The 15,457-nt window shown below is 45.2% G+C and overlaps 1 protein-coding gene across 1 annotated transcript in view; it reads left to right on the top strand.

The window, feature by feature from the left end:
* pard3ab (par-3 family cell polarity regulator alpha, b) overlaps positions 1-15,457 on the top strand; it is a gene marked incomplete at its 5' end in the record, with an annotated part of 192,381 nt that overhangs the window by 25,845 nt on the left and 151,079 nt on the right. Inside the window, one exon of the mRNA XM_079219908.1 lies at positions 5,087-5,188. Coding sequence (XP_079076034.1) covers positions 5,087-5,188 — 102 coding nt within the window. The remainder of the gene's footprint in view (positions 1-5,086; positions 5,189-15,457) is intronic.

Genomic DNA, 15,457 nt, shown 5'->3' with positions numbered 1-15,457 from the left:
TGTTTCATGCTCCGACCTCTTTGGGATTTCCACAACAAGTATGAAGCAGAAATAGTAGTTATTTTCATGGTGGAGGCAGAAATGGAAACTCTTTACACGGAGATAAACCACAGAGATAAGCCCCGCCCCCTCTCTGGCGCGTCCAGCTCGAGTGACGCGACAATGCAGACTGTAACACAAGCAGTTCAGTTTGTCAGGTGCAACATTTATGAAAGTGTGTGTCTGCTTGACAATCACATTTCGCTGCAATAAAAATGATTGAAGTGAGATGAACAGACCGAAAACGTTATCTATCTTCTTAGATACAATATGTTGACAAAGTTTTCCTTTGGGGACAATTTGCGGTGAAAAAAAGGGAATAAAATCGCAATACTCAATATATCGCAGAATCGTGATAGTATCGAATCGGGACCCAAGTATCGTGATAAAATCGAATCGTGGGACCTCTGGTGATTCCCACCCCTAACCTGCACTGTTTGATTTAATTTGTGGGTTAAAGAAAGAAAGAAAGAAGGTTTGTAAATTGGGTGAACTGACCCTCTTTTTAAAAATAGACTAATCACCAGGAAGTGATTTTCCCATTTCCTCCAAGCGCTGCAATAAGAAGTTGTGCACGCACACCCGCTCTACATGAAGCGACAACAAGCCTACTGTCTGTCCTTAATCCATTGTTCATTAGGGCTGCCTGCTGTGAGGATGAAGCATGTGATTGTATTAGCTTGTGTGTGTGTGTGTGTGTGTGTGTGTGTGTGTGTGTGTTTTTAATCACCACAAGATAAGTGTCACTTCGTCTTACTTTTAGCAGCTCCACCATCTCATTCTCTTTAAGTGACTTCCTCCTTCAGTCTCCATCTGGCCTTGGTGTAAAATATAAATCCTAAATCTACACTCACTTAATTATTCTTTCAGATCTTCTGTGTTTTTTCTTTCTTTCTGCACCGTCCACACTAACCAAACTGAGACAGGGAGGCGAGGAGACCGCTGCAGCAAAATGCTTTTTTTAATTTAAATTCTTCCAAGCAGTGGGAAGCACTCTGGGGAACACAAAGTGGTGTCACACTCAACTTCAGCGAGTGAACAAGAAATGCTGTTTGATCTGCGGTGAACCCGCGTGGATGCACCGCCGCAGGGTTTATATTTATGGAGCCGGATGGCGAAGGATTCCCAGAGAGGAGCGACGCGCTGCAGCAGTTTATCACATGAAATGAGCGCTAATGTGTGTCATGAGTAGTACAGCCTTCTGTTAAAGTTTTATAAGGACGAAGAGGAAGAGAGAAAAACAAACTCCTGTATATTGGTTGTATAGAAGTCTATGCGTCATGTGTTAAAGCTGCATTCTCTCTCCTGACCACCAGGGGATGACTCCTCTGGTTGTATAGAAGTCTATATAAAATGACTCTACTTCTCTCTTGATTTATTCCCTCAGTAAACATTGTAAACATGAGTTTATGTCTCAATCTCTAGTTTCAAGTCTTCTTCAATACAGCATGATGTTCATTTAGTACATTATGGTCATTTGGAGTCAAACAGACCATGACCCAGGGGACGCTTTAGGGGCGGGGCTACAAGGTGATTGACAGGTCGCTACCCTATCAGAGCCGTACACGGCATCACTTCCGTTCAACGGTTGCAAAATAGGCAAGATGGCGTCCGGCCAAAACGCTGAACTCAAGGCTTCAAACCCGCACAAAACCAACGGGTGACGCCACGACGACTCCGCCCACTTCTTATATGCACTCTATGGTTGAATCCGATCAGATCGGACTTCCTCCAGGTCCCTTTGAAACCCCCTCATCTCTTTAGTTGAGATATATCATCTACTTTGATTTAACGGTTGCTAGCTTAGAAGAAAAGCACAGATTCTTTTGTTTCTCACGAATGTGGACGATCGTCGGTGACGCAACCCACACATAATTGCCACAAACAATTTCTTGAATGCTTAGAAATTTGAAATCTTCCGCCGTTCAGCGCCGTTCACGGTCGGCCGGCGGCTTCCGCTGAAATGAAACGATTTTCCACGAAGCAAAAAATGAAAAAAAAAACATGCACTTGTTTATTAGATTGTCTCTCAGTCCACATCCCAATAGCCACCGGACAAGCTGGAGTCGGAAGACGTGGCGGTGACTTCTTCGTCGTACAGCCGGGCGACGACCTCGGCGACGCTCGGGGCCGACTCGTCCGCGCCGGACCTCGACTCGTCCCAGCCGGGGCTCGGCCCGTCCCCTTGCGCTGTGCCAGAAGGCAGCGGGGAGTAATTCCCAATTCCCAATTCCTCCAAAAGGCCGTCGACGTAGCTTTGGAGGAAATTCAACTCCGAGTCGCCACTGTCAGAGTCGTAGCTCCGCTGAAGCTCGTCCCCAGTTTCCTGTGGGCAGAAAATCCATTTTAACGCGTTAACGGTGGATTCCGTGGTTTTATTAATGGTTACTGTTGAGTGTTCTTCCATCAGCGGTCCTACCTCCATGTCCATGATGCTATTGTTGAAGTGGATGAATTCAAATTGCTTTAGAACGTTGTGCAGGCAGAAGAGCTCCAGGAAAATTAACTCGGCGTCGTCGCTGTCGGCTCCGCTCGGGTCCTTTTCCGCCTCGCAGTCGCTCTCATCTGACAGTGCACATAAATCTTCCAGAGACATTTTTGGTGTTTGTTATATTTATTCCCCTACAGACCCACAAGCTCAGAATCAGTTTTGACTGTTTGGTCATGCCGGACAACCGTGTGCTGCTTTGATTTTGAAAAAATGCTTGTTGAGTTCTGGACTGTTGGTTGTCCACCTCCTTGTTTGGGCCTAATTCTACTTCCTATTTCCTGTTTCTTTGTAAATGCACACTGATGGTTGCAAACCGAAAGAAAACTATGTTTTTTTCTCGGTGGAACTCGGCCCCTCAAGTCACTGAAAACTGTTAGAAAAATAAATACATGATGCCCAAAACCTCCCAGATGAATGGGCCTTCCATTTTATGGTGCTGTTGCCGAGCCCCTTTGATCTGACTTCAGATCAGTTCTTATGCGGTTCTTTAGATAAGAGCCTGTTAGCTTAGCATCACGGGAATCTGAATAAGGCACCGAGGAAACGGATGTGAAGAAGTTTGAATGATCTATTTATTTGAATGATATGATGCTTCAAAGGAAACGGATAGGGCTGTGCAAATTAATTGATTCAGAATAACGATTTTGGCTTCCAACGATTTTTATGGAAATGAGGAATTATAGCGTTGTGGGCGTGGCCTCTTTTTTTTTTAGCCATGTCATTACGGGCTGAAGATTTTAAATTGCCTACAGGAGCACAAAGTCCTCCACGGGTCTCGCTTCTTAAACTTTGTTGTTAAATGCCGTCAATATTAACCAAAAAATAATCAGGAGTATGATTTTAGCTGTGTGACTGTGTGTGTCTCCTGCATACTAACCTTGTTTACGATGTGACTATGTTACTATGGCACATTTAGCTGTGAGCTATTTTTTACCGGATGACACACTCACAACATTCTACACACTCTTTGATGTGGCCGGCCCTGCCCAGTCCCCACACACACACACACACACACACACACACACACACACACACACACACACACACCCCCCTTTACAGTCATTCGTCTGCAGGGATTTGCTGACGGATGCCGTTCCGGTGAACGTTGCGTTTCTGAGTCGGATAAGAACTTTACAGCTTTGCTCTGATTGGTCTGGAAATGTCTAGAAAGAAAAACTGCAAACATGTCTTCAAAGAGAGGCGTGGGATCCATCGGCTGGAGGGTGACACAGGCGGTCTGACAGTCGGTGTTTGTGGCTGACGGGAAACGACTCTCAGACAATATTAATCAACCTTTTCTCTCTCCTCTTTTGCTGCTGCATCCTCTCCTTTTGTTCTCCTCTTGTAGCTGAAATACAAATCTGAGCCATTCACACTTTTGTAAATCTTTTCCTTTTTTGTTTTTTGGAAGGACATGCTATTTTTTTTAAACCTTTATTTAACCAGGAGAGTCCCATTTCGATTTAAAAACCTGGCCAAGACGGGCAGCAACATAAGAAACGCATAGTTACAGACAGGAAACACAGAACAAGACAAGTTAAAAGAAACTAAATACTAAGAGACAGTGACGTAACAGAGAAACATTGACACTTTTGACGAGCCCCCCAATAAGACGGCCCTCCAGTCTGTTTTTTAGCGCGCTACCGAGATCAGAAAACATGTGATTCAACCAGCCAATCAGATTTTACTCCACTTATGTCTCAATCTGGCTCACTATATGGCAAATATACCACCTTTTCCCCTCCCCCAATGTCTCAGTTTCTTCACCCCCGGGTTATTTCGGGAGTTCAGACGCTGCATAGTGTCTTGATCCCTCTCTGATGAGCTAATAACCGCAGCGGTGGGCTGGAAACTGTACAAGTGGGTAATGAGCCTGCAACCCTCAGGGCCGAACCCAGAGCAGTCACGCCTTCGACTCATTGCTGTCAGTTGATGCCCACACACGTTATTTTAATACTCTGTATACTGCTCTGTCTGTGAGGGAGTTTTATAAGCGACCATGTTCACATTTGATGTTTCTGTGCATGTCAAGACGTTGTTTTTCTTTTCTTTTTTTTTTACGAGTGTGTTTACTGTGATGAAAGGAACGCTTTACTGCCCATTTATCATAAAGCTGTGCGTGAAGCACTTTGAGCTGGGATATTGTATGACGACGGATACATAATTGCCCTCCTCTCTCTCTTTACTACTTTTCTTTATCTCCCCTCTCCGGCTAATCCGACGTGACCTTTTACGAGTGTTTTTCACGTCAAAACATTTGGCGAGAAATTTGACTGTTATGCAGTAGCTATGTTTGTGTGTGTCCCTCTTGATGTGCCAACAATGACACAATAATTGTCGTGCATAAGCACTTGTTTTGAAGTTCGTTCAGACGGATTTGTGTCGGGTTTCAGCTTTTTATTCACATTTTCCTGTTTATTCTTGTCGGTGCTGCCTGTCGAGCTCTCCTCTTTAATCAATTATAATGCTCACTATTTTTCTTGTCTTTTTTTGTTATGTCTCATCCGTTTTGTAAATCTCTTTTTTTCTTCTTCTCCGCCTGTTTCCCCCCCCCAGGATTCCAGTTACTGGCTGCAAGTCCACCGGTTGGAACACGGCGACGGCGGCATCCTCGACCTGGACGACGTGCTCTGCGACGTGGCCGACGACAAAGACAGGGTGAGTCACGCATGCAAGACACTGACGGAGCTAAAAACTAAACTAAAAAAAAAAACAAGCTTTTATAATTCACATCACCCTCTGTTGCGTCAGAGCTCGAGCAGGGCTCCTTGCTGACGACCAATGAGAAGGAAGAAAGTCCGAGTGCAGGCCTCGGTGCATGTCTATTTATTTATGCATGTTTTTGGGGGGAAACCCTCAGTCAGTCCGGTGGTGTAAAGCCAGTGGAGTCGCAGTAAAGCGGTTTTCTGTCTGTGATCCGTGAAGCTGGTCAGAAGTTACTCGCCTCCAACTTGAGAGAGAGGGAGAGACTCTCACTCGGGTCCAACATGTCAGGAGGATGCCTTCCATCAAGCAATCACGTCTGACACGAGGGAGCAAAGTCAACGTTGCTTCGAGGAACTTTGACTTTGTTATGCAACAGCCTGTGTGTAGAACCGATGCCTTCGTACGACCCACAGATATTGAGATGCGGTTGTTCTGAACAGGAAGTGGTCGCTGAGCTCGAGTGCAAACGCAGCGTAAACTTCCCAAACTCCTCGTCGTCAAGAACGTGAATAATTGCTGGTATTTTAAGTCTTTAAATCTATGTTTGTAGATTAAAAAGTAGTCAAAAAAAAAAAAAGAATCGGAAGATTTATCAAAAATAAAAGCCATCCTTATCTGGAGACACTTCTTCTGCCCGATGATGTAAAATATAAAGATCCTCCGTGACATCTCGTCCCATATTTATCGAGATGTTTGTTTTGGAGAGACGATCAAGACTTTTAATGTGAAATATAGCTCTTGAGCTTAAAGGGTAAACACCTTGGGTGGCCGGCACTCATCTTTTAACCCTGTGTTTAAAGACCTCCAGGTGTGAGTGTGTACCTGCGCGTGTGTGTGTGTGACAAGCTGTCATCTCTCTCTCGTGTGTGTGTGTGTGTGTGTGTGTGTGTTGTTACCCTCGCGGCTTCGTCCCTGCAGGCGTTTTCCACTGCAGGGAATGTGTGCGTGTCTTCCCTGACAACCCTTCAGCCTCGCTGACACAAATTGTGCAGAAGAACAAAGTGTGTGTGTGTGTGTGTGTGTGTGTATGTATGTGTGTGTGTGTGTGTGTGGCAGAGTGGCAGTGAGGCAGTGAGGGAAAGGTTTCCATCAGCAGCCAGGCGTCTGAAGCAACACTTTTTGGTTGATTGATCATTTTGTTTGAAGAAGCAATTGAAAGACTTTTTTCTTTACTATCTTCTGTAAAAAAAAAAAAAACTGTTGAAGAATTTTTGCTATTTTTTTCTCTTCTTCTTAAGTAACCAGACGTAAAAAAATACAATATAATATAGAAGACATTGGTTTTCAAACCAATGTCTTCTATATTATTGTTCAATTACCTTCAACACATATTTCTTGTTCTTCTCCTCCTCCTCCTCATCCTCCTCGTTCTTGTTCTCCTCCTCCTTCTTGTTCTTGTTCTCCTCCTCCTCCTCCTCCTTCTTGTTCTCCTCCTCCTCCTCCTCCTCCTTCTTGTTCTCCTCCACCTCCTCCTTCTTGTTCTTGTTCTCCTCCTCCTTCTTGTTCTCCTCCTCCTCCTTCTTGTTCTTGTTCTCCTCCTCCTTCTTGTTCTCCTCCTTCTTGTTCTTGTTCTTCTCCTCCTTCTTATTATTGTTCTTCTTCTTCTCCTCCTTCTTGTTCTTCTTCTTCTTCTTCTCCTCCTCCTTTTTGTTCTTGTTCTTCTTCTCCTCCTCATTCTTGTTCTTCTCCTTCTCCTTCTTCTTGTTCACCTTCTCCTCCTCCTTCTTGTTCTCCTCCTCCTTCTTGTTCTTCTTGTTCTCTTCCTCCTCCTCCTTGTTCTCCTCCTCCTCCTTGTTCTCCTCCTCCTCCTCCTCCTCCTCGTTCTTGTTCTCCTCCTCCTCATTATCCTCCTTCTTGTTCTTCTTCTTCTTGTTCTTTTCCTTCTCCGTCTCCTCCTCCTCCTCCTTCTTGTTCTTCTTCTCCTCCTCCTTCTTCTTGTTCTCCTCCTCCTTCTTCTTGTTCTCCTCCTCCTTCTTCTTGTTCTCCTTCTCCTCCTCCTCCTTCTTGTTCTTCTCCTCTTCCTCCTCCTTTTTGTTCTCCTCCTCCTCCTCCTTCTTGTTCTTCTTCTCCTCCTCCTCCTTCTTGTTCTTGTTCTTCTTCTAGTTCACATGCCAAAGTGTCCTTGAGCAAGTCACTGATCTCCCTGGGAGCTTCACAAGGTTTCCCCTTGTGGGACTAATAAGGGATTTAAAAATAAAATAAAATAATCTATAACTATGATTGACTTCAAAAAGCGTGACGGCTGGACACCAGATGTCTCCTACTTCTCATGAAAGTCCAATATTCTCTATATTGTACGTGTGCACTGGCATTTATTTTGAAGTTGTCACATGACGCCTGCGTACGTTTCCTGTCCGACCCCGATGAGCGTACTTAAAGATCTCGGGGGACGTGTCACAGGATCCCATCAGTCTTCATGTTGATTCAATAAAGTCTTATTGACCACCGCCATGCGTTTCATTCCCGACCTCGGTTACCTTCTGATGGAGGTCTGTGTTGTCGGGTGATGTTCGGCACAGCTGCTGAATCTAATTAAGCCGTGATTTTTCTTTTTATTGTGTCCAGCAAAACCAAATTCAATTAGATGTAAAATGCACTGAATTAATTGATTGATTTGTCTTGTGTGTGTGTGTGTTGGGGGGGTGCAGACAAAGAGGGAGCTGCAGGGACAAAGTTACTCAGCTGCTGTTCTTTTTATTTATTTGATCTCTTTGTCACAGTTGTCATAGCGATATTTAGAGTTGTGTGTCTTCACCGGCGATATGAGATGGATATCAGAGAGGGAACTGAACCTTTTACACGCTGGCATCTGATCGGTACTCGGCATCAGTCGATATGCAAAACAAATGGCATCTCATGGCTTCACATCCAAAAGCTGCATTGTAGATGGAAGTCTCAAGCAGACGGAGCAAGATGCATATATATATTTTTGTAATTATTATAGGGAGGGAGGAGTTGATTACAGACGTGAGCGATCGCCGATGTGTGCCACTAAGCATGACTGGTGGTCTCCTGGCAGCTGTGACACGTCTCTGCCATTCCACAGGGGCTTTTTTTAAGTACTGGAAGGAACACACACACACACACACACACACACACACGCACACACACCCCAGGTGTCCGGTGGCATGCTTGTCCCTACACACCCTCCTGCAGCGATGACACGACCCTCAAATGTTGGCAACTGGGCTGTGTGTGTGTGTGTGTGTGTGTGTGTGTGTGTGTGTGTGTGTGTGTGCCAGCCAGGGTGTGCCGCACAGCTGCGCCCGCCGCTACTCAATCACTGCCAGGTCTGACCCCGACCAGCGTGGGGCCTCGTTGGTATTCTGAACTAAGTGTTTCTCCTTCAAGTTTTGCGTGTGTGTTTTCGTGTGTTTTCTTTCTTGATCCAGGTGATATCCTGGACCGAGCTGTATATAGACGTGTCTCACAGCGCAGGAGACAGACAGACAGACAGAAGGGGCCATGAGGTTACATAACCCCAGAGGAGTTTCTTAAAACAACTCCTTCTGTCGTGTCGCAGACTATCAACGGGCTGCCAGTCGTGTGTGTGTGTGTGTGTGTGTGTGTGTGTGGCCCTGTGGGCTCACCTGTCGTGCTGCTGAATAAAGGCGCATTATTCACTGGCACAGCTGCTTCCTTTGAGGTTCTCTTGTTGCGTAGCAGAAGATGACTGAGAATAGATTTCCAGGGATATTTACTGCGTGTTTATTCACTCTTCACGTTTTAAGTGTCATCCTCACAAAAGGCTGGAACAATTCGAAGGGAAGATACTCACTTGAGCCTTTTTGGCGCTGCGTTACGGACACATGTCGACGAGGAGCTCTAATCCCTCGGCCGCACGGCGCTCTGCAGCGAGCTGTAAATGTAAATCGAGATTTTCTTGCATCGTCGTATAAAACCGCAAACGTAATCCGGATTTAAGTCGTAGCAGATGAGGACAATTACATCCTTTCAACACTTGGCGGCAGACTTTCGCTGGAAAATGATCCCTCTGCCTCCATCAGACCACAGGAGGATTCTCCCAGCATGCACAGGGTCCTCCTCCTCCTCCTCCTCCTCCTCCTCACTTACAGTATCAAGCCTGTTTTAGCTGACGGCTAATAACCCCCCCCCCCCACTAAAGTGATAACAGGGATTGATCTCACGTCTCTTCATTTGGATCGTTGTGTTGCGTTCTGTAGTTCATATTGATTTTCATTATTATTGTATTTCCCCCCTGCTTGCACACGCAGACACACGGAGATGCGGCGAAACCGAATCCCGCCTGTAGCCTCGTTATTTGCAGACGCTGACTGATGCAGAATATGGAGATTATTGTTATATTTTCTTTTTTTTCTTCTTCGATTTGCTTTTGGGAAAGAGGGCATGGTATTGTGTTTTTTTTGGGAGCGTGGTCCTCCTCTGCTTATGATGACTCTAGGTTATGTATTCGGGGCCGTTGTTTGATGGCACGTGGGAACGCGGCCCCGTGGGCCTCCTCTCCGGAGCATCTAGGGCGCTGCTGTGAAGGAGGATATTGACGTGGACAACAGCAACATGGTTGGGATGGACCAAGAGGAAAATGCGTCACTTCCTGCCTACTTCCTGTCTACTTCCTGCCTACTTCCTGCCTACTTCCTGCCTACTTCCTGCCCGGTCCAAAGACATTTGGGCAGATTTAAAGTGAATCCAGCAGATTCTAATGTAACTGGATTTCCTCTCCTATATCTCTCTCTCTCTCTCCAATGAAGGGACCGAACCTCCTCCTCTGGCTCAAACGTCTTCCTGAGCGTTAGTGATGACCTCATTTATTCCAGGGCTCATGTCCCCCTCTTCCTCTTCCTCCCCCCCCTCATTTCTTCTTTCTTCTCCCCTCTCTCCAGCCTCTTAATGAGAACAAGATGACAACTTTATAGCAGACTCGACCGGGTGACACAGAAACGTCTCTATGAGAGGCTGGTAGACGCTAGATGTGTGTGTGTGTGTGTGTGTGTGTGTGTGTGTGTGTGTGTGTGTGTCGTGGCTCAACTCGCGCAGTGAAAGGTTATTATTCTGGAAGTCCTGAACAAAAATATATCCGGTGAATCAGAACCCAAAACTATTCAATATGTAATGATGTATAACAGAAAAGATATAAGATATGTGCACCATGGAAGCAAATTCTGACATTGCATTGCTTATAATACGACTGTCACTACATCTCGGCTCCATGAGCTGCTGCAGCATAGAACACGTGAAACAATAATATGCCGGCTAAAAGCTTCTTTTTTTTTTTTTTAAACGCGTGTGACTCATTTACACGTCTATCTGTGCAGATGCTTTTTTCCACACAAACATCCAGTTTTCTGCCTTGTTTTCCCAAGTATGCAATATCAACACCGACTCGGACTTATTGATGTCCCACTTCCAATGGGTTTGGTAACCATGGTAGCAGCAGGTGTGCAGGGTAACGGGGTATTTCCCCCTGATTTCCGACATCCGTGTACTTTTGCTATTTCATGTCAAGTCCATTAAAAAGGGATTATCATCACCGCACTCACGTCTCTACCTGTCGGTAGTTATTCATAGCATGCGGTGGATATGCACTCTATTATTATTATTATTATTATTAATAATAATAACACACCGCAGAAGCACCGACGTGTAAACTCCTGTCAGCCTGCAGGGTTTGTCGTGGTCCTGATGATGCAGGATGACGACCGGCGGCTCACCGGTTTGCCTTTAATGAATCTCCTCTGTGACGGTTATGATGAAATGTCATTCACTCTCCAATTGTATATTAATGTGTCATCCTCACCCCGAAGCTCCTGGAACGCACCTGACAATACAATAATTTGGAGCTTTGTTTGCCGGCCGTTGTGAAACAATACGCAGGGCTTCTTGCGTCAGAGTAAATGCATCTGAATGTCTGTCATGACATTATATGATTTATGACGCTTATTTTCTCACCGTTGACTTGCAGGGTGAACTTCATCATTTTATCGTTTTAGAGCAGCAACAAAAGAAATTGTTTCTGAAATAGCTGCGTGCGTTTAAACATGTAAAAGAAGAAAAAAAAAGTGTCTGGTCGCGTTCCAACAGCTTCTGCAAAACACCCAGCTGACGAATGCCAGAGAGCATCATGGGAGCTCCTTGCCATGCGGGTGAAGAGGATGTGCGACGGTGTCCCCTTGTTGGCGTCGGTTGCTATGGCGACTGCACAGATGCGTGCACACTGTGCGCACGCAAGAGATTTAATGGATTTAGATGTTCCTGAACAAGCTGCGGGCATAAAGAGCAGAGGCTGCATTTTCACTTGGAGGTTTCTTTGAAATTAATATATATATATATATATATATATATATATATATTTATTTATTTATATATATATATATATATATATATATTTATTTATTTATTTATTTAATAGACTTAATGTTCTGAGGCGGAACACAAAACGCCATGCAGGAAATGTTGCTCAAGATATCCAGATATATTTAGTATGTTTTTGTGGATGGTTACTCACGCACGCTTCAGCAGTCTCAGCGCTTCACCTTGAGTAATTATCACCCACACACACCTGAGTCATGATTACACAATTGTGTGTGTGTGTGCGCGAATACAGGAAGCATGTAAAGGAAGCGCGTCCACACTCGTCGTGCGTCTTGTTTTTCCTTTGTCCAGACATAAACGCACCGGTTAGCAGTGAGGTAACCGGTTAGCAGTGAGGTAACCGGTTAGCAGTGAAGTAGCCGGTTAGCAGTCCGTCATCTCCTTCTGTGGTCTTTGCCCCCCACACGTCTCTGCATCAGTCAGGGCTCAGGGCCCAGAGAACCCACAACACCGCTGAGCTCCACATGGCCTTACAAGGACAAGGAGAGATGAGACGTTCACATTTCTTCTGCTCAACTTTTGAGAGAAGAATGAGTCTTGTGTGAGAGAAATGTTTGTGGTTGGTGAGTTTACGTCTCGGGTTATTTTACTGGACAGATTTATGTACTGTAAAATGATCTACATTTATAAATCCCTCCGGCAGGACAGTTACATTAGGTTATTATCTGCTGGATCTGCCCAAATGTGTTTGGAACGGACAGGAAATAGACATAAAGTAGGCAGGAATTGATGCGTTTTTATTAATTATATTAATATATATATAATCCCCTCAAGAGTTTGGGTAATGATAGGGATGAAGATCCTAATTGGCATTGGAGACGTGTGTTTGTGTGTGTGTGTGTGTGGGAGCCCCCCTCCCACCCTTTGTGAGTTGCTGTGTTGGCTTTAGGCTTTGTATCTTAATTGTGGTGGGAAAAGTGTCAGGAGGAGACAAAGACAATGTTTGAGGAGTCAACAAGAGTTTGAGGATTACAGCGGCTCACAACAGATGTAGTGTGTGTGTCTCTGTTTGTCTGTGTGTGTGTGTGTGATAATGAGATTAGCCCCCTCTTCCTCCTCCTCCTCTATCTGTTCTCCGTTCATCTCTCCCTCCCTCGTAGCATCTGTGATTTTTCTCTCACTAAACATTTTGCTGAACACAGTTCTCATCCAGTAAACTTCAAGCCCGGTCATGAAAAAGTGATGAACTGATCCTTGCGTTCTCCTCTCAGATAATGATTTTAAATCCTCGCAGAAGAACTCTGACCGTTATGGCGCCGAGAGAAGAGAATTCATAGAAAAGGCCTCTTCTGCCCTCTGGTGGCCGTGTTGCATCAACACAACCCTTGAGTCATTTGTAAAGGCTTCGTCAGAGAGAGTTCGGGCCGTTTTAGCTTTCGGTCAGAAGGGGGCGCCGGAGAGCCGGCCTGACACCCCTCAGGCTGGAACAGGACTCCCTGCAGAAAGGGGTCTCTTTTTTTTCCTACAGATTCTACCATACATGGCTCATAAATACTGACGCCTCGCTACTGGTAATGACTCATTAACCGCCAGGAAACCGGCTGCTGATCTCCTTGATGTGCGCCCGGTGAGAGATGCTGAACCTGACCGGGCTAACGTGAATATTTACTGATGGACACGGTGTACATCAACGGTATAATATACAGCATTTCTGTCTTGGAGAATTCAATGAAGAGAGAGGATGAAGAGAGAGAAAGCAGGCGGCTAATCGGAGGAAATAAAAACGTTTATTTTGGGGGCGTTTAAGCTCTACAGCACAAATAAACACACCCACACTGCCGCACAACTCTGGTGGTAAAGCAGCCTGAACATGTGGCAGCATCTGGGCGCTGCTATTGGCACGCACACACACACACACACACACACACACACACACACACACACACACACACACACACACACACACACACACACACACACACACACACACAGACGGCCAGAAATGTCCCAAACGGCAAGATACAAAAAAAACACACTTGTTGACATTGTAGTTGAAACATAGAAGCGCAAATAAATGAGCTCTCTCTCTCTCTCTCTCTCTCTCTCTCTCTCTCTCTCTCTTTTTCTCTCTCTCTCTCTCTCTCTCTCCCCACAGTGACTCAGCCAGCCCAGTTGTGGTCTGTGGGAACAGCCTGCACAGACAGGAAGTGGTGTGTGTGTGTGTTGTGTCTCATTGCGCCAGAGTGGGTGTTCTGTCTGCATTGTCTATGAACTCGACACCAGCACAACAGACACACAAATCTCATTGAGCTCTACCATCACACAGTTTGACTCGAGAGCCAATCAGAGGACTCGCAGCACGGACACGTTAACGCTTCATGAACAGGTCACAGCGACGTCTATCACTTCATAGATGTGTCCGTTCATCGGAATATTTCAGGCATATTTCTGGTCATATTGTCCAGCCCGTACTCGGTAGCTGCGGCTCAGCTGCATCGGTTGCCACGGTAACCGTTTCCAGCCCCTGAGCTCGGCAGGTCCGTCTTGGCGTGGCGTTGGAAAAAATGATATGATTTCTGCTCTCGGCCCACTTTTTTTTTTAGCCCACCTTTTTTTTTTTAAATAAAACAAATTATAAATAAATGTGAAACATCCTGATGAGACTTTCATCAGTTTCCCCTCCAGTAGCGGACACATTCAGAAAGAAAGTGCTCCCCTATGGTTCATATTCATACACGATTCATAACTGAGGCCATATTGTTGCAAATTAAACACTAAATGTTATCGAAAAAGCAATGATTTTATAACGCCACACTCACTAGCAGCAGTAAACCTGCCTCCTCTCACCACCAGGGGGCAGTGTGGCTTCATGTCTGACGAGGCCGAGGCCTTTTCCGTCAGACTGCAGAGGTGTGTGTGTGTGTTCCTTTGGGAGTGTGTGCACGACATAGTTACTTTGTGTGTGTTTGTGAGGGACATAGTTAGGTCGGCGACATACAGGAAGCATTAAACGACATACGCCTTTTCTTACATTGTTAGTCATGTGATTTTACTGCATTTTTTTTTTTTATTGCTTTGTTTGAAAACAATAGGCAGCATTGTGATATTGAATTCTCGTGTGATCTTTGAACATTTCACTGCCCACAGCCGTCATCTCCCCGGTTCTCTAACTAATGCATTTAAAATTCCTACGGCGGGAAGGATGCCCGCAGGATGGTGAGTGTTAAGGGAGAGGGGGGGCGGGGCATAAACAGGAAGTTGTGACGCGATCTGCGCTGTTTGCGTAGTCGCTTCCTTCTACTGTCTGCGCTTTGATGGCCTCACAAATAATTCACGGTCGGGGGGGAATAATAAATAGTTTCATCTGCCGACAGATTGAACTTGAAAAGAAGACACAACGTCGCTTTCGTCTTTGCATGTTAGCGGGAGCGCTCATTTCAAAGGATTTAATTTGATTCAAAGGGAGAACCACTGTGTGTGTGTGTGTGTGTGTGTGTGTGTGTGTGTATATATATTTAGTGTTTACAGGAGTGTCAGTTTTGTGGCCCATCCAGAAAATGAAAAACCTGAATAATTAAGGTTCTGCAGGATTTCCAGGTGTCTCCTTCAAAAGCGACGTCGCTACTCGAACACAATTTATGACGGAGATGTTTGAAGAGATTATTATTATTATTATTATTATTACTACGCTCTGAATCTTTGATGTTTGATCGATGTTCCTCATCTCGGGCTGTATTTTGTCTCGTCCCCGCTCGGTGAAAGGGAGAGACCTCAATGCAGCGAAAATATTACTTTAAATAGATGAAAGTAATGAGCCAGAAACACGTTGACTGCTTGGACTTTTATTTAACTTTTTATGTGACTGCAGCAAAGAGAGAGAAACGTTTTCTTACAAGGTGTTTCCGCACACACACACACACACACGCA

The sequence above is a fragment of the Taurulus bubalis genome, assembly GCF_910589615.1.
Source record: "Taurulus bubalis genome assembly, chromosome: 1".
Lineage (NCBI taxonomy): Eukaryota > Metazoa > Chordata > Actinopteri > Perciformes > Cottidae > Taurulus > Taurulus bubalis.
Note: the sequence above shows the minus strand (reverse complement) of the source record. Positions and strands in the feature narration are given on the sequence as shown.